Source organism: Periplaneta americana, chromosome 5, assembly GCF_040183065.1.
Source record: "Periplaneta americana isolate PAMFEO1 chromosome 5, P.americana_PAMFEO1_priV1, whole genome shotgun sequence".
In the NCBI taxonomy this organism is placed as follows: Eukaryota; Metazoa; Arthropoda; class Insecta; order Blattodea; family Blattidae; genus Periplaneta; species Periplaneta americana.
Genome location: NC_091121.1, coordinates 82,481,836 through 82,509,755, shown reverse-complemented (window position 1 = coordinate 82,509,755; position 27,920 = coordinate 82,481,836). Strand labels below are relative to the sequence as shown.

Sequence of the window (27,920 nt, the reverse complement as noted above, 5' to 3'; positions counted from 1 at the left end):
AGCAGGATGATCCTTCCACCCGTTATAAGACGGCTTGTGGAACCGAATTTCGCTGCTCACTGTAACTCGCGAAATTCATCAAGATGCTGGGTGAGCCTTGGTTATAAATTCGTGAGAAAACTTATTTCCCCATGATAACTCAAAGCCACTGGCGTAGATTAGAAGGTAGGCGTATCTGCTACGCTCGGGCGTGGATTCGATTCCCGCTTAGGTTGAATACCTTTTAGGGTGTTTCCGAGGGTTTCTCAACTGTGAGGCGAATGGATTCACATATTGAATCACCAATGACAGGAAGAATGATTGAGAAAATTAAAGAGAAGTTGCTATACCGCTGTAACTTCTATCACGAGTCCTGTTACTTAACATTTTGTAATTTTGGTTTAAAATCATCATTAGAGTAAGAACGAAATAGACTAGTTCTAAAGTTTCAGTTTCTGAAGGATGACAGTAATAAATAATTATATATGCACTATTATACGTTTGCAAGCCAAAATTTGAACGAATCATTTCTCTGCATTAATTAGTATATGACAAATATTTTTCAGAAAGGTGTAACATTTTTCAAAACATGATCAGAAATTATGATCACCAAGGTTGTCACCCACTGTAATATATCATACCGTTCGTTAGACTCATTTCCGCCTCTTATATATTGTTTCCTAATTTCACCATCACGTCATAACTCCATTGTTTCTGAACAGGTTCTAAGTGTGTAAGGAGTATTAAATGATGAAGTACCAACTACAATCTCAAATGACTGAATAAACTTATGAATACCCTCCATAATAATGAATAATGTGATATATAGTTATCAATTAACGATATATTTATATCATTGGAAAGCAAGTAAATACGATATAGATAATTGAAATACCTACACAATTGCCTTCGCTGTGTTATGAAGTTATCGTATTTAATAGAGAAATTTCTTTGCAGGTTGGTGCAGCATTCCTCTTGGCTGTGACGTGCTCAAAAGCCCAGCTCGGAAGACGAATCGAATATTTCCATCGTAACAACTGGGCCAGCACTTATCCGACAGAAGATAACGACGAAGTTGACGTAAAGTCAGGTTTTGCATTGGGACATAACCACAAAAAACACACTAACATACGTAACCAATCTATTAACAGTGTTCTTTCAGAGTGGCAGCACAACATCAGTAAGAATGTCAATCAGAGCAGAGCAGAAGTGCTCAGAAAAATGAGACTTGGTCGGTCTAGAAGCAGAGTGATTCCTATCTATACAGGGTATTATGGCAGAAGTATCAAGGACTGGCACAAAGGTAAGAAAAATGAAGTTACAAAGCAGCATATAAATGAAAGTTCTATGAAGTGCAACGAGACGTCGAAAATATTGAATCATCAGAATGAACCACCGAGTTTCAAAATAAACATGACAAGTACTCATAAAGATTCAACAGGACACGAAAATTCAGGATATGTTTTTAACGAAGTAAAATCAACATCGAATTTGATTCATCAAGAGACAGAAAATTCACCACATATTGTTAATGAAAATCCACGGTCAACATCAAAATTAATTAATCTAGGCATACAAAAATCAGCATATAATCTTAATAATGATCACTGGTCGCCATCAAAATTGTTTCATTCAGGCACAGAAAACACACAATATATTTCTGATGCTGATCCATGGTCTGCATCAAACGATATTCTTCCAGAAACAGAAAATTCACCATATGTTGATAGTGACAGTCTATGGTCTGCATTAAAAGTGGTTCGTCCACTAAATGGAAGGACACCACATGTTGCTGACGACGGTTCATCATCCACATCAGGACTGATACATCCAGACACGAAACATTCACCATTTATTGCAGATGATGACGGTCCATTGTTGGATTCAGAAGTTATTCGTCCAGTAACAGAAAATTCACCATATGATGTTTATCAAGATCCAAGTTTCGCATTAAAATTCATTCGTCCAATAAAAGAAAATTCGCCAGATGATGTTGGTAATGGTCCATCTGACACATCAAAAATTATTCGCCCAATTGCAGAAAATCCTCTACATGTTGGTAAGGGTTCACAGTTCGCATCAAGACTGATTGTTCCAGTGATATTCAAGTCAACACATGCCGATAATGGGAATCCATGGTCTACACCAAAACAAATTCTTTCAGAGAAAATAAATCCACCTTATGCTTTTGGCGACGATGGATCGTCTGCCTCACAATCATTTCCCTCAAAAATATTAAATTCACCATATTCTTTTAATAACCATTTACTGTCTACGTGGAATTTAAATCTACCAAAAATAAAAAATTTATCGTTTTCTGTTGATCAAAGTCTGTTGTCAACATCAGAATTGATACGTCCAGGAATACAAAATGAATCTTATGATCTTGACACACTATCGTCTGCATCAACTTCGATTCGTCCAGAGATAATAAATTCACTATATAATGATGAGTATGTTTCTACATCAAAATTAAATCCACCAGAAGCAAGAAATATCTCTACAATTAATTATATTCAGAAATATGGAAAATTGTCAGGTCATTTCGAAAAACCGGTACCGGGTCTCAAATATATCCCACAAACGTACGGATATATTATGCCTACATTTAATTATAGTCAAAAAGATGGAAATTTGAAGAAGTCTTTAGAAATGCCGGTACCAGGGTACGAACATATACCATCAACATATAGTCGTGATGAAAATATAAAGCATATAAAATATAACCAGAAGCCGATAATGTCTATCACCGACTCCAGTTTCACAAGAATGAACGTTCCCATGTCATCTCCACCTGGGTACAAATATCCACCAGGAAATTCTGGTTATATGCGTCTAGTACATAGTGATATTGAAAATGAAAGGCTGTCGAATAACACTTCAAGACAACTGAATTTACAAGGAAATTGGACAGAGCTGGAAATGAAATACAATCCACAGGAATTTCAAACAAGTATTCTAAGGCCAACTAATTTCACTTTAACTACACCCGGTTACAAACACCATCCAGGTAACTTCGGATACGAACCACTGATTTATAATAGTGATAAAGAAGGAGTATTTCCAAATAATATCATGAAACCCTTTCATTTTAGAAGAAATAATAATGTAGTGAAGGTCTATAATGGCGACGCAGGAAGTAATTTCGACAATAAGATTAAAAGTTTCAAAATATTAAATTCTCCAGCATCTGGTTTCTCTGCATTAAATATTCCAACAAATTTGGTCGAGGGTGTTTCAAAATATGTCGGTCATAATGAAGATCCTGATGCTGAAAGTAAGAATCTACTAGGACACGAGTCAGGGTATTCAAGAAGAGAAAAGAATTTTGAATCTGATTTATTTAATTTTACTCCATTTAACAATCCTCTTTTAATAGCGACAGGAACTAGCGATCTTTCAAAATATTTTCAACATAGTAAACATCCTGAGAGTCTTAATATTGATAAGTGGTCAAAATATTTTGAAACCAAATCACGACCTTATGAGACTGAAGCTGCTTCTTTAAAAGCAGAAGTTGATGCCGAAATGTCTCAAACTACAGGAAAAACGCGGCCTCCTACTACGGTGGGAGCTGGTATTAGAACAGAGAATAAATTCCAAGCAACTCAGGTTTCAAATTTTCATTCAATTCCAAAACATGCGGAGGGTCAAACACACCTGAATAATCTAGGACTTCTTCGACAGAGCAATATAAATGACGGCTCGACAACAATGCCAAAAGGGGGAGGTGGAATTAATCCACGAGTATATACCACTGGGAATGTTGCAGCAATTTCAGATGTGGGACATTATTATAGTTCTATGTGGGATTTTCAAGACCAAGCACAGGGTTTGCCATATCCAAGTAACTGGAATGGCCCTCCAATTTTACAACATCCAGCGAAAAAAATTAATGCACCTGGTAAATGGGAAAATCCAAATCTTTTACGATATCCGACCATAATACAAAACCAAAATAATAGTAACAGTAATAATACTACATTACCAGAGCAAAATAATTCAAATGATACTAATATGTTGTTATATACAGAGAGACAGAAAAACTCATACCCTTTCCTAAATGAAAAATATAACAAAGAAAACATTTTACAAAAACCAAACTATTACACTTTTGATGATTCTAATAAGCTACAAAATGAAAACAATTTGAATGACCCCGATACTGTGCAAAATCCAATCAAACTTTATGATCCTACTAATGTACACAATGCAGACAATTTAAATGGCCCTTACAGAACGCAAAATGCAAATAATTTCAATGACCCATATGATATACAAATTGCAAACTTTTTCAATGTTCCCAGTAACATAAAATATTCAAACCGTTTGAATAACCGCAATATTAATCAGCACCTAAGTGATATAAATTATCAATATTCAAACAATTTGAACTATCCTAATGACCTCCAAAATCAAAACAATTTTAATGAACCCACTATGAATTATGAAAGTAGTTTTTATGATCTTAATAATGCTCCTAATAACGCACAAAATTCATTTAATTTGAATAATCCAAATATCAATCGACACCCAAACGATTTGAATTATTCCCCTTATCCAAAAAATTCTAAAAATAAGAATTATCCAAATTATCCAGAAATTACAAACAACATAAAATATGATCAGCATTATCTACAAAATAATTTGAATTATTCACAATATTCACATAATCCAAACAATTTGAACTATCCACATTATACACAAAATCCAAACAAATTCAGTTACCTACATTATTCCCAAAATCCAAACAATTTTATGTATACTAATAGCATAAAATTACCAACTAATTTTTATTCTAGTGGTGCACAATATCCAAACTATTTTCATTATCATTACCCTTATTATCCAAACAATATTAATTATCGTAGTAATAACCAACATTCAAACAAGTAACCTACAAAAAGTTTTAATCATTTCAGTAATAACCAGCATGTAAATAATTCTAATCATCCTTGTCATAACCAATATCAATAGAATCTGAAGTATGCTAATCACTTACAGAATTCGGACGATATTAATTATCCCAACACTTCAAGAAACTCTAATAACTTGAAGCGCCAAAATAATGTACAGAATCCAAATGATATGAATAATCCAAACAAGGTACAGGATTCAAAACAAGTTCAATGATTAAAATATTTTACAACCTCCTATCAACTTCTCTACATATAACGTTAATTATTATACCATTAATACACAAATAACAGAAAAGTTATTAACAATTCCGTTTCAAATGAATATCTGCTATATAACTTACCTAAGATATCACATTATCTTATCAGTGATCAGAACTACATGGAATACAGCAACTAGCAATACAGTACCTTCACGGCCTATGGGAAACTATATGATTATTTCAAGTACGTTCTGGATTCCATATTTTGGAATAAATGGACAACATAATAGTAACAACAGGAAGGTTGTAAATTGGCCCATAACGACAACTATATTAATCCAAAAAATAATTCTAATAATGAATACATTAATTAGCACACAGAATGACACACGGACAGAAACAACCTGCCTCGACTTCAGCAAAAAGAATTGTCATAAACTGAAGAATATAGTGAACAATAAAGAAGGAAGCTCGATCAAAAGCAATGGGAGACAATTGTCTACTATAATGTCAGGCTTAAGCCTTGGTGGTCGCAGAAAGGGCGAGAAAGGAATAAAATTACTTATTATCCTAAGCGAGGAAGCCATTAAGGAAGGAACCATAACATAATATCAACAAACAAAATTACAAATACCAATGCTTGACAATATTTTCAATTGTATCCAATATGCAGAGAACTTCTTGCAGTGCAAACAAGAATAAATATAAGCCAAAGCACAAAGCTCAATTAGGTTACTACGTGTAGACCATACAAATGGAGATAAAAAAATCGTAGTTCATAAAAGTGTGAATTTTGATTATAACAGATCAATACAGGCCAAGCTGAATGGAATGATGTATAACCTATATCCAAAAACATTTTTGGTTGCTCCAAGAACAACCCAATAAACGCCTCTGAAATTAGCCAGTATTTAGAAATGATGCTTCCAAAACTACTATGACTTCCTTCTACGTGCAACAATTCAACCAAACCATTAAAAAAAACTAAACCTTCTTTGACAACGGAACTAAATAGGGAATTGAATACTACAACAAATATAGCTGTTCAAGCTCTAATTCCATTGACTGGGTAACTGTTTTAGAAAACTACCAATTGAATTTCCAAAATAGTGTTGTCTGCATTGCGGGAGATGGCTACAAACCTTTAGATGATGGCAATGTGGCGCTGCCGAGCTACAGTGGATATCTAAACTAATGTGATACTGATTTGGATCCTCTGAATTACAACATGGAAATAAATGAACCAATTTACTTATATCCTAAAATCTTGAGGAGAGAGTCTGCATTAAGTGGCATGAAAGATAAAGTAATGCTAGGCGTTTATTGGATGTAGTTTAAAGGTTTAAAGAATGATACTGTACATGATTAAAATAAAATAATATAAATTCATTCATAGTTTTCTGCCAATGTGCATGTCTTTCACTGCAAACCCAGCATTCTCCAACCTTCCCTCAGTATTTTTTTTAGTCTCTGAATATGATCCATATGTCATAATGTTCTTTATCATCTGATATACTCTTCTGCCCCGATCTTTTCTCTCGTTTATCATTCCTTTCAATGTATCCTTTAGTAGACAGTTCCTTCTTATCCAGTGTCCCAGCTAATTTCTTTTTCTCTCCTGATAATTTTCAGCATTATTCTTTCTTCATCGACTCTTATGAGCAAGTCTTTCTTTAAGAACCTTATTTGCTTACTTACGTCGGCTATTCAGAATTGGTACAGAACAATGGAAGAAGGAGAAGTACAAGGACAAATCAGTATTTTTTATCCACAAAAAATAGAGATATTAAGAAATGAGGGGTTGTGGGCAAGAACATGGTAACCCACAATTTATTGGTTTTGAAAAAAAAAATAGGAAAAGTAACTATGTTATGTATTCCAAAGAAGAGAAATGTGGGTTATTGAAACAAGTATAACAAGCCATCTATTGGGGATAGACCCAAACTACTTCGTCACTAGATAGAGCATGTTCCCTAACATATTATCGCCATGTTAGTTCAAAATTCGTCTTCATGTGGATTACCATGTTCTTGCCGCCCACAACCCCTCAATTGGAAGAGAACTAAATAAGGTAGTTTTCGAAGGTTCGAGGAGGGGAGTTAAACATCATTGTGCTCGTTTGTGAACGGTTTCTGAGACATACAAATTATGGCACCAATGCAACACATAACTTTAGCGGTTGAATCACGAAATTATACGTAACTGCACGAAAGGTTCACTAACCTAACACTTGACAGAAGGACTTTGGTGACTTTGCATTTCCTCCTTCCCTCTTCCGATTTAATTCTACCGTCACTAAATGCACGGCTGTCACGTCTTCCTATTACACACTTTATTACTGAACTTCGATGAAATTACATTCAAACAGTCAATATTACGCAAAACATCAATATTAAGGACACCTCTTTTGATAATTGTATTACAAAATCCCCCAACATCATCTCTCCAATGCTACTTATCTCAAAACCAGTCCACAAAAGACCACAATGATATTAGACTTTTAAGTTTAAGTCAGTGACCTGAAACGTCTCTCAAAGGGATCCTATATAATTTTATTCCGCTTCCCCCATATATATTTATGTTTCTCATCGACTCTGTATCAGTGATCATTAGGTTATTTTAGCGTCGATGGAATTGATGCTAGTGACATGGTATTTGACGGTATGAGGCAGAGAATTCGCCATTTCATTACCTGATATTCATCTTCAAGTTTGACAAAGCCTCAGAAAAAAACCAACGAGGTAACCAGCCTAAGCGGGTATCGAATCCACGCCCGAGTGCAGTTCTGGATCAGCAGGCATATGCGCCTATCACCTGAGCTACATAAATGCCGAGTTTAATATTCATCTGCGCCGTAATTTAATAAATATATTTTTAACAATGGTAGAGCCCTTAACTTGTCGTTATTCTTCCCAACTCTATGTTATGAACGTGGCTAATAGATGTAGCTAGTGCTGCGAAGCGTAGAGCACTTAGTTTGCAAGAGATTATCCAGAGAGGATCAGAAAGCAATTTAGTATACAACTTCATCGGGCTCGGGTTCAATTACCGTTAAGTACTTAAGTGAAATATAATATGAGAAATCAGCAGTTTCTGTATGCACCAAGAAAACGCAAACGCACATAGATTTATGAATTTTTCCGGAGCTGGATACAGGTTCCACCTTCCGGGCAACATAGAAATACCTGAAGGGCAAATGCTGTGTTGGGCTTGTTAATCCTGCATACTCCAAAGACAATAGGTGACCCTTCAAGTCTTGTTGTATTGTCATAAAGATGGAACTGGTATGCAGTTCAGAAATATTGAGAATATTAATTTTCGCACACGGTCAGATATCCAAAAAATACTCACGGTGAAGAACACCCATTATGATGATCTATCGATTTGGAGTCACGAAAACAAATGTGGTGCCTTATTTAAAAAAAAAAACGGGGGAACCCCGAGGAAATCCTATTTTGAGTTTGTTCATCACAAATAAAATTTCGTTATCGCGGAGATTTGAATTTGTTTCCGGATCGACGTATGCCAGCGATCAATGGTAGGTATTATAGTGTTTTTAGCAGAAGAGGTATGATACCAGCTGTGAACAGTATGGGATAAGATAAATGCAAATAAGACGAAGACCATGGTGATAAAAAGAAAAATAAAGAAGATAAACTTTCGAATTCTGAATGAGGAGTACAGCAAGTGGACAGCTTCAAATACTTGATGTGTACTATAAGCAGTAACATGAGGTGCAGCCAGGAAGTCAAAAGGATGATAACAATGGCCAAGGAAGCTTTTAATAGAAAAAAGAGCATCTTCTGCGGACTTCTGAAAAAAAACTAAGGAAGAGACTAGTGAAGTGCTTTGTATGGAGTGTGGTATTGTATGTGGCAGAAAGATGGATATTACGACGAAGCGAAGAGAAGCGACTAGAAGCATTTGGAATGTGGATATGGAGAAGAATGGAACTTGTGAAGTGGAAAGATAGAATAAAAAATGAAGCTGTGTTGGAAAGAGTGTATGAAGAAAGAATGATGCTGAAACTGATCAGAAAGAGGAAAAGGAATTGGTTGGATCACTGGCTGAGAAGAAACTGCGTACTGAAGGATGCACAGAAAGGAATGGTGAACGGAAGAAGAGTTCGGGGCAGAAGAAGATATCAAATGATAGACGACATCAAGATATATGGATCATAGGCTATGAAGAGACAAAGAGGAAGGCTGAAAATAAGAAAGATTGGAGAATGTTGGGTTTGCAGTGAAAGCCTTGCCCTTGGGCAAGAACACTGAATGAATGAATAGCCATTCAACTAGCAACAACGACATAAAGTGAGTGTGTATGAATAAATTATGTTAAATAGAGCATAGTAGCCTATACGAAAATATAATTAAAAATTAACAAGGGATTCATCGGCGCAGTGAGTGATGAACACGGAAAGCGGCGATTCTAACAGAACATTTCGAAAATGAAACGAAGCTATCAGTGAAAATGGAACGCCTCTATGCTCGCGGGCTACTGTTGGACAATGATAAGAGACACTCCAAAACAGGAGTTCAGGCGATTAGAAAACAGAAGCCATTCACGTGATTAAGCCCTTTTGTTTGAGGTTAGTCTGTCTGTCTATAAAACAAGAGTTAGGCCTACTAAACAAAATCAAATGTCACATTCATTTTTCGCGACACCAAATTAAGTTAATTTAGCAATTTTGAGAAAGGAAAGAATTTCTAAGTGTATTTCTAGTATTTATATTTTTGGTTAGTATATCTGAAGATCTGGAACTAAAAAAGGAAATCTAATGTCATATTCGTTTTTCCAGGCCCAAAATGAGGTATTTTAGATATTTTGAGAAAGGAAAGACTTTCAAAGTATATTTTTGTTGACCAGTGATTAGTGGAATATGTTACTAGTCAACGATGTATGCAATGGAGGGGGAAAGGAACTGGGCACTCTATCCTATTATCTCCTGGCTTAGTTTCCTCATGAGTAATGCTTACTGGTGTCACTTATGAGGTTCCAATTTCTAAGTGTATTTTTAGTATTTATATTTCTGGTTATTATATCTAAAGATCTAGAACTTATAAACAAAATCTAATGTCATATTCGTTTTTCTCGGTCCAAAATTAGGGTAGTTCAGCTATTTTGAGAAGGGAAAGACTTCCAAAGTACATTTTTGAAGACCAGTGATTAGTAGAATATGTTACTAGCCAACGATGTATGCAATGGAGTGGGAAAGGATCTGGGCACTCTATCCTATTATCTCCTGGCTTAGTTGCCTCAGGGGTAATGCCTTAATGGTGTCAGTTATGAGGTTCCAACCTGTGTTCGGACAGTTGAACTAAACAACAACAATACACAGATAGAAATGAATTTTATTATAAATGGGGATTTTATGTGAGTACAAACAAATCCGTATTGCGTACTCCTACAATATCCTTGAACACACCTTCAGTATGTGAAAGTCTGTTTTATCCTAGATGGAAGCCATGTATCGCCACGTACCAAGAGGAATCCCCCTTGCGTCCATCTACTGTGTGGCTTCAATAACAGAATAATAAAGAATATTAATTTTAAAATAATAGCGTGTTTAAACTTATTAGACTCCAAAATACATAGACATGAATAAATTGTGTTATAAATGGGGATTTTACGTGACTAATAACACATTTGTGTTGCCATGCACATAGAACATCCTTGTACACACGTGCGGGGCGATTTTCCTGGTAAACATTGAAAAAAAGGAAGAGCTGTCGTCCGGGCGTCAAGGCCTTGCGGGGTAATTTTGCTCGTTTGGTGCTCACGCCCCAAAGTGATGCTTCTTTCTTCTTTGAGGTACAGAGGGCACCTTGACTTACGCAACAATGATGTCGAATCAATTTGAAGGCCAATACAACACACTGGCTCTATAAAAGACATGCTGGAACCATAGGAATCCGCACCATCACCAAGTATCTCTTTGGATCCACAGCATCATGGCGCTCGACAAAGCTTTCGTGTTTCTGGTAAGTAATAAATGAGCTGAGGATTTTTGCCTTTCGTCTATTTTCATTCTTAAACTGAAAACATAGGCTTTTGGATAGTTATTCATTTTGTAGCACTTAGAATATTATAATTTATGTGAATTCTATAGTGCTTATAATGCTTATTTTACTAGTCAGTCTAAATCCCTATTTTATTTATAAATGCCTAAAAAAGTTGCCTGAATCTCCAATTTCTCTCCTTTTAACTACCAGAAAGCAGAGAAATCGAAAATTATATATTATTTACTTATACTGCCACCAGAGGGCGGAGAAACCAAATAATTTAAAATCAATCAATGAGAAAACAGCTGTATTTTAAGAGTTTGGTGCTTCTTTATACATTGCATTTGCGTGCATTTTATGAATGGCTTTGGAGTTGTGTTTTCAGTGATCTTGCGTGACTTGTAAATAAAGTGACATCGGTTATTTCTTATTTTATTTCGCCGTGTTTTATAGTTCCGTGCTTTGCATTTGGTTACTATACAAGTAAAAGACACTAAGAAATATCAAAACAAAAGCCATCAAAAGCTTATTAACTTAAACTAGATAGTTGGTGAGCCAATCTTTTCATCAAATGGAAAATTAATATTCTTGTCAACTATGCTGTAACGAAATAAGTACGAAATTATTACCCACGAAAGTTTTGTATTATTTATATATTCACAATATTTGTGGTTTATTTCGCAATTTAAAACAATACTTACCCACCAAGACTATTTCACAATTAAAACAAACTAATATAAATAATAAAACTCATAAACTAATTATTTTTGCTCGACAATACTGTAACACGCTAATTATTATGTGACGTAACTATATCTTAATGACATACATTAAAGTACTGCTATTCATTACGTTATTGCAACTATCGATTTCCAACTAAGCATATGAGATATTGATTAATAACATACTGGCAACATCCCGTAAGCCTTGAGAGCACCAATGCAAAATGGCAGGCGCAAGTTTTGAAAGTGACATTGATCGAATCAATGAAATAAACATTAACCCAACTTCAAACATTCCACTGGGAGCCATTCCTCAGATAAATTTCACAAACTGCACAATCAACAACATATATTTAAAATAAAATAAAGTGAGTTCATTTCCTGTGTTTTAATGTGTGATGCTTTGAGATTAAAATCTCCAAATCAAGCCCTGCAGAAAATGAATGAATGAATGAATGACTGAATGAATGAATGAATGAATGAATGAATGAATGAATGAATGAATGAATGAATGAATGAATGAATGAATGAACGAATAAATAAATAAATAAATAAATAAATAAATAAATAAATAAATAAATAAATAAATAAATAAGGCGTACACGCCTGCTATCTGTTGCATACTTGAGAACACGCTGAAAAGACACTCACTAGTGACATCTGTTCCAATAGTCGAGAACGCGATGAAATTACACGCATGCTCACCATTTCATTATCGCTAAAGTAACAAGATAAGATATTTGTCAAACTCAAAACTTCATTATGGTCGAACAAAAACAGTCGCACGCATCTTTCTATAATAGTAATTAAGATGGTCGTATGAAAATTATGAAACTCACTTACCTTCGTTTCATAAACATACTCGCGTTTTAATTACTACCATTATAGGCTTGTTGCATAACATATTATTAAACTAGAACGAATAACATTTTAATCTACTTTCAGGCGTTGCGTGTTTTCACTGGCATCTACCATTTCCTTACATTTGATTTGTCTATATCAAATAAGTGAAATAGTCGATATAATTAGGGGAACTAGGCCTAAAATGACATACCTTAAGGAAATCTTGAAAAAAAAATGTATTCTTACCAAATCTGTTTCGGTCAATTATATATAACTGATACTACAATATTAACACATATATTAAGATCAACAGAAAGTCGAAAATACTGACAATCTTTAACTGAAAGGTATGTTTGAAAATAGACAAAATACGTCATTTTACCCAAGTTACTAGGGTAAAATGACACACTTAAGTTAATTTTTACATAGTTCAAAAAATAATTTTTTGTTCTCTTAGATACACTTGCACATTCATTGTGTGCCCATGAGAAACGTTTCTTGTACTGTAGCCATGTTTCTTCTGGTTTATATTGGCTGTAAAATTCATTGCAGTACAGACAAGGTGCATCGTTCTCAACATCACCATCGAAGTCACTCTCTTCATCTTAGTCTCCATTGCTTAGATCAAACTGAAGCTGTGTTTTTCCTCTGTTTGCTTCCTTTAATTTTAATTGGTTAATAAAAGAGATGCTCGATTTGGGACCCTTCATGTGTTCTCTTTCTTCTCACCACAGATCTAGTGCCAGAGGGAGCCGGGGAGATCTCTTGCTGTGTCACATGAGGTGAAGGCCTCGTTTGTGACGCTTCCGCTCCTGGTCCAGTTAGTGGTGATGGCTCTATCATATGTTCTTTTGCATTTCTTGTTGTTGAACTGCTCTTCTGTGTTGCACCCTTTGGCCCGTCTGTAGGGACTGGATTCGTTAGAGGTCTGTCTTTGGGCGCTGCAAGACTAAATAAGTGATCAGGAAATATGTCCGAATTGAGTGGACAAATTCCTGTTGAAGAAAATCCACCCAATGCATTGGTGATGGTTGCAGCTTTTCCATAGACTTCAGAAAATGTCCGCAATTTGAAACTGTGTAATCACCCATCCAGGATGGTTCCTCAGCCACTTTGTAACGGCCTGATCATATGTTTTCAAAGGCCCGAAGAAAGAGACATCAAGTGGCTGGAGTCGGTGGGTGCAGTGACGAGGGAAGGCTAACATGATGTGTAATCACTGTTCCCAACTTCAGTGCACTATAGAGCTGTAAATCCAAACTAATCTTACAATGTTTTCCACAAAAGCGCTTTTTGGTGAAGTAGGTGCAAGTAAACTTCAGACTCGCCAAGCCTAGTTCATTCATAAGAGGATAAATCAGAGTAACAAAATTCAGCGCATTTAAATATTGAAAATATATTTATTTTAGAAACTTTAGGGTTTTATATATTTTAAAGAAATCCCCATCTCACCTATTTTAAAATCAGTTAGCTTTACGAAAAATTCAGTCCAGCAATGAGAGAGATGCCACTATATATTACATAATTTCACAGACGTAATCACTAATCAGCCATTGTAAACAAATTTGACACCAATTTTGCAAATCGCTATCACCCATAATATATGGCTTCTCATTTCCAGTCAGAAACATGCACTTGGATAAAATGATATAGTATGTCATTTTAGCCAAGTAGGTGGTATGTTATTTTACCCAGAATGAAGAAGAATAAGTAGTGTTAGTACGACCTAACCTATTTATGAATTTGGATATTGCAATGCTTTTTATAGAGGGGAATATTCATGTTTTCAGTCATGAACATTATTTCACTAATATCTGAAACTTAAAAGGACAAAAAATACATAACATACCTCAACAATATTATATCGTCTTGCACTTTTTTCCTTTAGTTGCACCTGCTTCATCAAAAAGCGCCTTCGCTTGCTAAAACTTGGATGTAACCACTGTTCCCATCTTCTGTGCACTATAGAGCTGTAAATTCAAACTCAGCTTACAGTGTTTTCACAAAACACATAGTATGTCATTTTACTCAAGTATGTCATTTTAGGCCTAACTCCCCTGTAGTGTTGATCTACCTTTGTAAGCACATTTTCTTTCATATGTCCAACTTGAGAACGGTTTCTCTTTTAATTCTTCAAATAATGACATCAATGTTCTCCCAGTATAAGCTATTTTATACACACACACACACTTGAACTTTTGATTAAACTAACACTCAACAATGCAGCACAATCACAGAACACGAATATAGCACGGCGTATCATATCGCGGTTGAGACTAAACCCGCATTCTGCTACTGAGTAGTAGCAAATCTATACTCCTTCTCCCCGGCTTTCCCTCATGCTTGCGAGTGCCGCAGTCAGTGAGCGAGGCCGTCGCGTGTCACTAAGAGTCTTTTGCCACAAGCCTCTCTCAGTGGAATGACTGCCAATAGTTAATTTAATATATGGAAGGGTCGGAGTGAAACCAAGCGTTACGATACATCATTATTACAAACTTATAATGTTACTTACTTACTGGCTTTTAAGGAACCCGGAGGTTCATTGCCGCCCTCACATAAGCCCGCCATTGGTCCCTATCCTGAGCAAGATCAATCCAGTCTCTATTATCATATCCCACCTCCTTTAAATCCATTTTAATATTATCTTCCCATCTACGTCTCGGCCTCCCCAAAGGTCTTTTTCCCTCCGGCCTCCCAACTAACACTCTATATGCATTTCTGGATTCGCCCATACGTGCTACATGTCCTGCCCATTTCAAACGTCTGGATTTAATGTTCCTAATTATGTCAGGTGAAGAATACAATGCGTGCAGTTCTGTGTTGTGTAACTTTCTCCATTCTCCTGTAACTTCATCCCTTTTAGCCCCAATTATTTTTCTAAGCATCTTATTCTCAAACACCCTTAACCTATGTTCCTCTCTCAAAGTGAGAGTCCAAATTTCACAACCATAAAGAACAACCGGTAATATAACTGTTTTATAAATTCTAACTTTCAGATTTTTTGACAGCAGACTGGATGATAAAAGCTTCTCAACCGAATAATAACAGGCATTTCCCATATTTATTCTGTGTTTAATTTCCTCCCAAGTATCATTTATATTTGTTACTATTGCTCCCAGGTATTTGAATTTTTCCACCTCTTCAAAGGATAAATTTATTATTATTATTGATTATTTTTTTACAAGGTACATATGTAGACTATTATTAGATGAACTTTAAATACATCGTTGGAAAGTGCAATCAATTGGCTCTGTTTCGTGTTAATTTCACTTCGATCGTGCATTACTTTAATTCGTAATTTTAACACAAATAAAATATCTACACGAGAGGCAAGTTGGCAGATTGGCACGCTGTTTAACCTATCCCGGTGTGTTACTTTAAATGATTATATAAATTATACAATACATAATTTACTTTTTCATACAATTTGTTATTATATAAGTTCAATTTAATTGATTATAAATATAAAACATATATGTTCATTGCAGTGAATGAGAAAATGAGGGCTTTAAAAAACCGATAGGGCAACTACTTCTACTGATAATATGATGTTACGAGCTGTCAGTGCTGTAAAGTTAGAAAACAGAAATGTGGTCAAGGGGCCAAGGATTTTAATATCCAATTCCAGACTCGCACTCGGTATTGTAGGTAAGCTACGGATGAGGACATAGGGGGAAAATAGTCTACTGCGATATTTACTGACTCTCCAGTTAAGAAAGCACTAGAGGAGAAGATATCGAAAAAGGATAATGAATTTGTTCAGCAAAAATACAAGAGGAGACTTTAGTAGTTAGTCGTTGTCGAAAGGCAAAGAATAATTCAAGAAGAGAAAGAAACGAACAAGACAGAGAGACATATTGCCTGTATTGTGTTAAATCTTATTCAGAATGTGCACCAGGTGACACTGCCTGGAGTGTAAGTTATGGTACATAAAAATTTTACAGATGGATGGATAAACTCCTTCTCAGATATTTTAATAATACAATATGATATGTAGTCATTTACAAGTTCAAAATTAATTTTCATAATTTGCTTTTCCAGGATACAGTTCTTCTTTAACTCCATGTTCGTCCATCATATTGAATCATTTGCCTGTATAAAGAAATAAATTTTAAATTAAAAAAATCTAGTCTTATAAGCAGTTTGCCTTTATTTAACATGTAGCCAATTTGCCCCATACCATGTGTCAATCTGCCTCTAGGGCGGGGTAAGTTGGCTCAATCTGCACGTTTCAAAATAATACAATATTTCAAATTTAAATCGTGGTAAAATCTAAATTCAAATATCTCTCCACATAGCCAAAGAACCACGTAGAACGACCATCTTTTAGGATTTCATAAAATGCTATACAAATTACGGAAAAAAATGAAACGTAAAATTTGAGCCTACCTGCCTCCCTCTCCCCTACATAAAAGAAAAGGATGAAGCACAGACAGCGAGGAGATTAATGTGAATAAATATACGGAATAAAACTACTTTCGACGTTACTGAATAATACAGCTGCACGCTTAAAAGATGATAATTGTTCCACAGAAAGGGACAAGTCTTCGGGAATGTCTTGACATAATATGGCTTCTTTTATCTTTTCTTTCCACTACCCGGAATGGATGTTAAATAGAATATGGAAGTATCACAAACATTTAGTGGATAATTCAAGAGAATATATTCTATTTTCAATGATATTCTTGCTGCAGTCAGAGCGAAAAACATATGCTAGTAATACTAAAATGTCTTTAAAGTTCTTTAATAGACAGAATATTTTGAGTTATTTCTATTGACACAGCTGTCCTTCAATCAATTGAATTAATTACATCTCGAACTGACTTTAGGTGTTCAGCATAACGAAACGCAGCTATTGTCAGTGCATTTCGAATTGGCGAATCAACGTCAAACAATGCATTGCATTTTTCACGCGTGATTACACCATTCCTGGGCCATATTCCTCAACTGAAGTCAGCTGGTACAGCCACGATTATCAGTGCTTCAGTTCACAGTTTTCAGTTCAGTGACTCGTGCGTGGTTTGTATGTTTGTACTTTTGAACGTGACCTTGATCCGCCAGTTCGAAATATACTGATTATAGTAACCATGACCTTCAATGATTTAAAAGAGGTTCAGGATATAGTGAAGTATTAGGAGCCATCGTAACAACTTAGTCCTAGATGTAGATTCCATAAATATTTTATTTCCCGTGGATACTAACTGACCTACTCTAGGAAAACACAGTCTAATTTGTTTTTACAATGCAATGGAGAGCATGAGAAAGGCATGCTAAACGAATGCTACGAGGAAAAGTATTAGGTGTACGACTAACAAAGCAATAGAAGGAAGCAACGTTTAAATACAGTACGTAGCAGGAACTTGAAGTTATACAGACAATAAAATATGTATTATCTATTACTAAGTAAGTCCATATCTTAACGCCAGTAAAGATGACATATAAATACGTAATAATTAATACTTATAAAGCCGTTTTCATGAATTTTTTAAAATAACGTAATTATTATTTCCTACTAGGCCAATGTCCATTGTTCAAATAATATGATATAACATTTGTGATAATATGATGCAATTAAGTATAAAAATGTACATTTTACAATAAAATTCACGTATAAGAGCAGGAAATATGTCATTCGCATAGATAATTACTCAGAATATCAATAACAATTTTTGAAACAAAAATGAAAATGCATGAACTCCCTAACTCTACTGTAAAGTATATCACATAGAACACTGCTCCGTCGATTTAGTAGAAAGTCAATGTTCACCTACTTAAATATAACACGCGAGCAAGTCACCTGCAATCGGCAAGCATCATGTTTAGATAGTCAGTGATATTCATTCTATGATACGCATACCCGGGTACGAGGGGTTGTCTCAAAGGATACGCATCCCACTGATTACATATGTAAGTAAAAATGTTGACATATTTATTTTATTATAGTTCTTGGTAATTATATTGCATTATATTGTAGTTTTTTTTGCAATATAAGCTCTTGTTTTTCCTTGCTTGAATAACATTACTATTATCATTACATCGATAACGACTGTATAATACTTACTTACAAATGGTTTTTAAGGAACCTGCAGGTTCATTGCCACTCTCACATAAGACTGCCATCGGTCCCTATCCTGTGCAACATTAATGCAGTTTCTATCATCATATCCCACCTCCCTCAAATCCATTTTAATATTATCCTCCGTTCTACGTCTCGGCCACCCCAAAGGTCTTTTTCCCTCCGGCATCCCAACTAAAACTCTATATGCATTTCTGGATTCGCCCATACGTGCTACATGCCCTGCCCATCACTAACGCCTGGATTTAATGTTCCTAATTATGTCAGGTGAAGAAAACAATGCGTGCAGTTCTGCGTTGTGTAACTTTCTTTACTCTCCTGCAACTTCATCCCTCTTAGCCCGAAATATTTTCCTAAGAAACTTATTCTCAAACATCCTTAATCTCTGTTCCTCTCTCAAAGTGAGAGTCCAAGTTTCACAACCATAAAGAACAACCGGTAATATAACTGTTTTATAAATTCTAACTTTCAGATTTTTTGACAGCAGACTAAATGACAAAAGCTTCTCAACCGAATAATAACAGGCATTTCCCATAATTTTATTATTCTGTGTTTAATTTCCTCCCGAATGTCATTTATATTTGTTATTGTTACTCCAAGATATTTTAATTTTTCAACCTCTTCGAAGGATAAATCTCTAATTTTTATGTTTCCATTTCGTACAATATTGTGGTCACAATGCATAATCATATACTTTGTCTTTTCGGGATTTACTTCCAAACCTATCGTTTTACTTGCTTCAAGTAAAATTCCCGTGTTTTCCCTAATCGTTTGTGAATTTTGTCCTAACATATTCATGTCATCCGCATACATAAGAAGCTGATGTAACCCGTTCAATTCCAAACCCTCTGTGTTATCTTCAACTCTCCTAATGGATATTCTAGAGCGAAGTTAAAAAGTAAAGGTGATAGCCTAGTGCATCTCCTTGCTTTAGCCCACAGTGAATTGGAAAAGCATCAGATAGAAATTGGCCTATACGGACTCTGCTGTACGTTTCACTGAGACACATTTTAATTAATCGAAGTAGTTTCTTGGGAATACCAAATTCAATAAGAATATTATATAAAACTTCTCTCTTAACCGAGCCATATGCATTTTAGAAATCTATGAATAACTGAGGTACTGTACTCGTATATTCCCATTTTTTCTCCAATATCTGTCGAATACAATCTTATCAATAGTCGATATATTACACCTAAAACCATACTGATAGGACAGTATAATAATAATAATAATAATAATAATAATAATAATAATAATAATAATAATAATAATAATAATTTATTTTTAGTACATCAATCATAGACTTTCGCTAATTCTTATATAATTGCAATGCTGTTTGCGGGTACAAATATATTTTGGGAGTACGATAGCAAAAAAGATTGAATAGGCTACCACTGAGGTAGAACAAGAAAGTCAAGGTAAGTTATATTATGGACAGTATTGTATTGTATTGTATTTATTAACATTCCATGGTATTCATACATGCTTACAGCTAGAATATGGAAAAAGTAAAAAATACTTAATACTATGTATTTATAGTCACAGTCTAGATGAAATATATACAGACGAGATTTACAATATAGTGTACTAGTACAACACAAAGTTTTAGTATCAATTTCATGAAATGTTATTGAATGCCATGAATTCACCCACAGAATAGAAGGCGTCAGAAATTAGGTACTTATTTAATTTGGCCCTAAATAATTTTATGTTATGAGTTTCATTTTTTATATCGATAAGGAGGCTATTAAAAATTTTTACTGCCATATAACGCACTCCTTTTTGATAGCACGATAGACTTGCCGATGGAGTACGAAAGTCATTTTTTTGACGTTTATTTATGCTATGAACTGTTGAATTAGTTACAAAGTTTTCAAATCGATCATAAGGGAATGGCTATTTCGGAGTTGTTAATTCATTATAAAAAGGGAATCTGATACAAAGGTAATACAAATCAATAATGAATGAATGAATATATATAAACAAATGAATGAATGAATGAATGAATATATATATATATATATATATATATATATATATATATATAAACTAATAAATAAGTAAAGAAAGAAGTGAGTGAGTGAGTGAGTGAGTGAGGGAAGTTATGAAGGAAAGAAGGAATGAAGGAGTAAATAAAGAAATAAATTAAGGATTAAATAAGGAAAGGATTAAATAAAGGAAGAAAAAAATAAAAATATATAATTATTATCTTACTCTCTACAGCAATATCCTTGACATTTGCGCCGTTTTCAACGCGTTGAAGTCCACACCTGTGGAGTAACGGTCAGCGCGTCTGGCAGCGAAACCAGGTGGCCCGGGTTCGAATCCAGGTCGGGGCAAGTTACCTGGTTGAGGTTTTTTCAGGGGTTTTCCCTCAACCCAGTACGAGCAAATGCTGGGTAACTTTCGGTGCTGGACCCCGGACTCATTTCACCGGCATTATCACCTTCATCTCATTCAGATGCTAAATAGACTAGATGTTGATACAGCGTCGTAAAATAACCCAATAAAATAAAAGGCGTTGAATAATATTTACTTTGTCAGAAATACTCAGACTTGAAAGTATTTGTGACACGATGTGTTACCGGTATGCGGAGGATTGGATTCTCGTCACAACAACAGACCACTTTGTACTGTTTTCTCCTTTCTTTAGACTCAAATCCACTCTACTAAATCGGCGGAGCAGTGAACAGAGAGGAATAGTGGCAATTAAGTGTCTTTGCTGATGCTTCTTTTCTGCATTTAGATGCTTGCAATTGTCCTAATGTTTAAAATAAGAAGCCTTCAATTAATTGTCTTTACTGGTGCTTCTTTTCTGTTTTCAGATACAGCTGTTCTGATTTTTAAGATATGAAACCTCAATTAATTGTATTTCCTGATGTTTTGTTTCTTACCTTCAAATGCCTTCAGCTGTTCTGATGTTCAAGAAATGATGCCTCCAATTAAAGTGTCTTTACTGAAGCTACTTTTCTTTCACATGCTTACAGCTGCTATGATGTTGAAGATATTAAGCATCCAAATAAATGTCTTTGTTGAGGCTTCTCTTCTGCTTTCAGATGTTCTGATGTTAAAAATATGAAGTCTTCAATTAAGCGTACTTGCTGATTTTTTCAGATGCTTACAGCTGTTCTGCTATTCACGATCGACTTCGTCAATGGACAGTGGGGATTTGGAGGAGGAAGAATGTATGGATATGGCGGATATGGCAGGGGATACGGCGGATATGGCGGATATGGCAGGGGATATGGCGGATATGGCAGGGGATACGGCGGATATGGCAGGGGATATGGCGGATACGGGGGAGGATACTTTGGTTGAGGACTGCCGCAGAACACAGTCCATAGAAAAGTTGCAATATATGTGATATCGTGATATCCCACATGATATTTAAAATTAAACTTTTCTCAAGTGAATATTTTCCCAAATGAGCTGATTAAAAATGATGCCATGGGATTAATAATATATAAAATTTATCTTTTAAGCAATCGGATTGCTAATCATTAAGGTAAACATTTGTTAGTTCAACAAAAATTGTTGCTGTTTCTTTCAATTTACAAAAACAAAACAAAGTAGGAATATTACACAGATCGGAATATTCTAAGCACCACAAAGTGTATATTAATGTATACTTGAAAACGAAGAATCAATTCAGATTTTCTGATAAGAGGACATACCAGATGTAGCAAAGTTAAAATAAAACAAAGATACGTGTCTAACTACGCTGAGTATAATCAGAATATGAATTAAATTAATAACTTAATTCTATTAACCAGTAATAACTTTACTACATCTTTTCCCAGAAGGAATGTTACCTGTTCAATTTAACATTAGATGTACATAGCCAAATCTATGAATTAAAAAAAAAATTGACATATCACAATGTAGAATTTTCTTATCTTAACGAAACTAAACCAAAGCTAATATATCCTAATATATACTTACTTATTGGCTTTTAAGGAACCCGGAGGTTCATTGCCACCCTCACATAAGCCCGCCATTGGTCCCTATCCTGAGCAAGATTAATCCAGTCTCTATCATCATATCCCACCTCCCTCGAATCTATTTTAATATTATCTTCCCATCTACGTCTCGGCCTCCCTAAAGGTCTTTTTCCCTCCGGCCTCCCAACTAACACTCTATATGCATTTCTGGATTCGCCCATACGTGCTACATGCCTTGCCCATCTCAAACGTCTGAATTTAATGTTCCTAATTATGTCAGGTGAAGAATTCAATGCGTGCAGTTCTGTGTCATGTAACTTTCTCCATTCTCCTGTAACTTCATCCCTCTTAGCTCCAAATATTTTTGTAAGAACCTTATTCTTAAACACCCTAAACCTATGTTCCTCCCTCAAAGTGAGAGTCCAAGTTTCACAACCATAAAGAACAACCGGTAATATAACTGTTTTATAAATTCTAACTTTCAGATTTTTTGACAGCAGACTAGATCATAAAAGCTTCTCAACCGATTAATAACACGCATTTCCCATATTTAATCTGTGTTTAATTTCCTCCCGAGTATCCTAATATATAGCATTCTAATCAAGCTAAACGTATTGCTGGTATTTGTGAGAAGTAAAATAACAAATTCCCTCCCTCTCTTTCATCTTTCTCACAATCAAGTAACGAAAGTTTTGATGAGCTTCCTTCATCGCTGCAAATAACTAGAACTTATACACAGACAATAAGATTCATTATTATACGCCCAAAAAGTAAGAAACCCGGTGAGTTTTTTCACCGTTTGAGAAGGCGAAGCGAATGTTCAAAAAGGTTATAGAAAGCTGTAGAGAGGAAACAAATGGAGATGGTACTATAAAAGCGACTCTGCTGCCAAAGCAGTTTAGAGCAGTTGGGCCGACTACAACCATTGAAAATGTAATCGAATTTATACTTACTTACAAAGAGGCTGGATAAAATAAATGCTATTTTGCTGATCTTTCTTTGGATCTGATAGTCACAGTTCAACTATTCACTATTCTTCTATCTCTTAGTTTAAAATAGCACAAAACATTACTATATTCCATTTATTGTTTTGGTGAACAAACTATGGCTTAATGTGTTTAGTCCAATGAATGTGAATAGTATTTCGTAATGTAAATATTAAAGTTCTTAAATTTCTGAATAACATTGCAAATGTAATGTGAAGTGATTTATTAAAAATGTATTCTATTTTTATTTTCAATATTTTAAGTAAAACTTTCTTTACATATTATATTTGTAATTTTTTTGATAAAATAATTGAATCAACAATTTTTAAGAAAATTTTTATTTCCTTTTCCTGAGAGATCATAAAATTATATATTTTGTCGCTTAATTTTTTTGTGTGTTTGTGGTAATTTGTGATTATTTTATAAAGAGTTCCCTAATTGCAAACAATTTCAATGAAATTTGTGATATGAGATTTCAAGGTATGGAAAAGGAACGGATTTCTTTTTAGCAAGTTTCTCGAAGCAGAGTTTCCAAATATGTGTTCATATAATTTGTTTTAAGCATGCTAGGATCAAATTACTTTACTGAGAGAGATCAGATTCAACCATTTGGGCAGTTAATCGAAGTAAACAAGATAATTTAGTCACTTAGAGTGTCAGTGAATCGGCCACATTATATCAGATTTAATCAGTTGGGCAGTTAGTCGAAGTAACTAAAAGAATTCAGTTACTTAGAGTCAGTAAAATCTGTAAGTGTGTTAGTGAATGGACTACAGTACAATCTGTGAGGATGTCAATGAATGGGCCACATTATAACAGATTTAATTAATTGGGCAGTTAATCGAACTAACTAAGAGAATTCAGTCACTTTGTCAGTAAAATCTGTGAGTGTGTCAGTGAATGGGCCACATTATATCAGATTTAGTCAGTTGGCAGTTAATCGAAGTAACTAAGAGAATTCAGTCACTTAGAGAGTCAGTAAAATCTATGAGTGTGTCAGTGAATGAGCCACATTACATCAGATTTAGTTAGTTGGGCAGTAACTAAGAGAATTCAGTCACTTAGAGGTTCAGTAAAGTGTGTGTGTGTGTCAGTCAGTCAGAGTAGCATGATAAATCAGTCAGCCAGTAAATCCTTCCATTCAGTTAGTCCGTGAATGATCATATCAGTTCACGTGAGATGGGTCACTCAAGCTAATTAAGTTATACGTTTGAATTGAGATACTGTATATAGTCTATTTTGAACATGCTGAGAGCAAGCATCCACAACACTCACCCGACCCTCAGACCGTCATTCAACTCTGATAGGCTGATGTAAAATAGAAGCATGTAAACCATTCGCTCTCATCCTATCAGAGTCAAACAAAACTGAATGCCAAGTGAATCCCGCATGCTTCCATTTGCATCAGCCTATCAGAGTCGAATGGCGGGCTGAGGGTGGGATGAGTTTTGTTGATGCTTGCTCTCAGCGAGTTCCAAACAGACTATAGACAGGTCGGTCGATGAGTCTGTCAGATTATGTCATATCAGGGCAATCGGGTCGTGTCAGATTAGGCCAGTAGCCCAGTCGGTCATCCAATCGTACAGTTAAATGAGATCAGCAAGAACGGTTATTCTCTGGGAAGTAATAAATCTGATATGAGTATTACCAGACATAATTAGAAGAACAATAACGTTGCAGTCTAACTAATCGACAAAACTTCATAAATATTTAAAATGCTGATTAGGACTATCTACATTCATGCTTATATCGCTTGCTATTTCCGTCCCTTACAGATAACAAACCTGCGCAAAATATGACTCATGCAAATAAATTATTGAACCGGTCACATAAATGTTAGTGACGTTACTTTAACCTACTGGTAAATACGTTACAGCGAACGCTGTTGTTACGACATTCATGTACTCAATGCGATATACTGAAAGGTTTAAGTTTAAGAGCTCTTTAAATTTCTTCTTTTTATATGTTCTTTCTTGTTTTTTTTTCTTTCATTCTGTTTTTCTGTTCATTCCTATTAATTTTCTCTATTTGTTTCTTTGACTTTTTTTCTATTAGTCTCTTCTATTTTCTCGTTTTTATTTCTGCAATCTTTCTTTCCATTCTAGTGGTTTCCATACTAGACGTTAGATATGAGGTCCACAGATTCAAACACTAACAAGGGTCTTGGATTTCATTGACTTGTAACATCCTTAGTATGGCTTCTTTCGAGGGGGGAAGTGGAAGAATTATGTCGTAGATTTAGAAGCTCCAAGAAATATTGTGCATCCATTTCTCACCCATGATAAATTTTCAAGTTGAATAACAGAATATATCAAAATAATTTATGTGCAAGTTTGAAAATAACAGCTGAAACTGAATTACACGAGTAGAAGAGTGGGTATGTGGGTTTAGGCAAGGAGATCATGCATGTTTAATATGTTCAATCTGAAATTATTCAGCTATAAAATTAACTAGTTCAATGTACAGACACAATCTAGCTTTTATTGAACATTTCCTGTTCTCCAACCAGGAAATTAACCGTGAAAGGAATGTGCTTACTATTGTGTCATCTATTGGAGCGAAGTAGATACAGTTCATTCCAGATGTCCTGGGAGAGAGAGTCACAGACATTGCGTGACCTTCAACTGAGTGTCGCCACGCCATTGGCTGTCAAGCGGGAGATAAGAGTAGAGCATGATTCACTGTAACTCGCTTGTCTTTCCAGCAGTTGTGTTTCGACGCTGTAATAGATTGAGTAAAATAAATGTTCACTATTATTGTTATTTTAACAACAACGTGTACAAGTGTCATTGATTTGCGTTAGACATTGAACTGCAATATTGTGAAATACAGATTAGTTTTATATAGTGTGTTGTGCATAACTGAATGTAGAGTGCTGACATGAATGACGATTCTCAACCAGGATGTTCTGGACATTCGCCAGTCAAGCGGGGGGAAGGGTTTCATACGAGAGAAAAAATACAGATTATAAATGTGTATAAGACTTTTGTGAAAGATAACTCTGAAGTATCTCTTACAGACGTAATTTCAAAATTGTGTTCAACTTTGGGAGTAGGGAAGAACAGTGTGTATAGAATATTAAATGAATATCGATCTACGGGCCAAGTCAAAAAAAAAAAAAAAGAAAATTAAAACTATATTAAATACAACCGATGATTTTACAAAGGCTGCGATAAGGAGTACATTATTTTCCATCTATCTGATGGTGCTGCAGTTCAGTTTCGAACCTTGGTCCCTCTATTATATTATTTTACTCTATATTAATATTCCAGACAATGTTCATTAATAATTTCGCAAAGTGAGTTTGGCAGCTTGTGAACCGCGCCTTTTGTCTCTGTCTGCCTCTGTTTACTTGCATTCCCAACACATCTGGAATAGAGTTTAGATAATATTACCGTTATAACGTCAGACCAGGAAATTAACCGTGATCTAATTTTGTAACTAGGATAGTATAAATATGTGTGTATCAGTGTTATCGTTTGTGCTTTGAGAGTTAGCCAATGGAGATGCCTGTACACACGTGTGTCACCTTATGACATCTTACGACATCAACATTCATTCACAGCATTACCCCACTACGTCTCATTCCCCTGAGGCTTTCTCCTGGTTGGAGTACAGTAAAAGTGATGACAGAGTGGAAAGATCTAGATTATATTCAATTCTAGAAAAAGCGACGAATTTCATAGTTCAATCGCTTATATAGTTATCGCTCGCGTATATGTGAATATAAACGTCATGCGGTATCTGTAGCAAATAATGACTTCTGGCCCTTAAATATGAAGTCACGACAGTTCGAGACGAGCGTTAGCTTTTATTTTGTATTTTGATATGAATTAAAAACACGTCTCACTCACTGAAATGAGTAATGTACAGGGTTTTAATGAATTACCTCACTGTTATCTTTGCCATAAACCATATCAATGTAGGAAATGTTATTACTTTGTAACTTACCCTTAATCTATTCTGGTATTTTGTACTAGTTCCTCACTGTTGTTTCATTCCTATGTTATTCTTACTCGGTGTTCTCGTTCGACTTACATAATATCTTGTTTTTGGTTTGACAACCTTTTACACAATGTCTAATCCATTTCCTGGTCAAGATTCAAGATAAGATTGTTGAAGTGTTCAGGAATAGCGCAATATTTTCGCACCATATTAGTTTTCTTTCTCTAAACATACGTAACTTGTAACTGCAACATGCGACTTCCGATTTTACTATCAATTTCCATATAAATTTTGTATTTAA

General features: G+C 35.0%; 1 protein-coding gene and 1 long non-coding RNA gene across 3 annotated transcripts in view; one reads left to right on the top strand and one right to left on the bottom strand.

Moving 5' to 3' along the window:
- Positions 1 to 27,920, bottom strand: part of LOC138699906 (uncharacterized) — a 210,872-nt gene that overhangs the window by 74,973 nt on the left and 107,979 nt on the right. The gene's annotated exons all lie outside the window — the stretch shown is intronic.
- LOC138699900 (neuropeptide-like protein 31) lies at positions 10,967 to 22,627 on the top strand. The gene is made up of 2 exons (XM_069826098.1): positions 10,967 to 11,082; positions 21,862 to 22,627. Exons 1-2 carry the CDS (start codon positions 11,053 to 11,055, stop codon positions 22,063 to 22,065), a joined length of 234 nt encoding a protein of 77 aa, XP_069682199.1. The 5' UTR covers positions 10,967 to 11,052; the 3' UTR covers positions 22,066 to 22,627.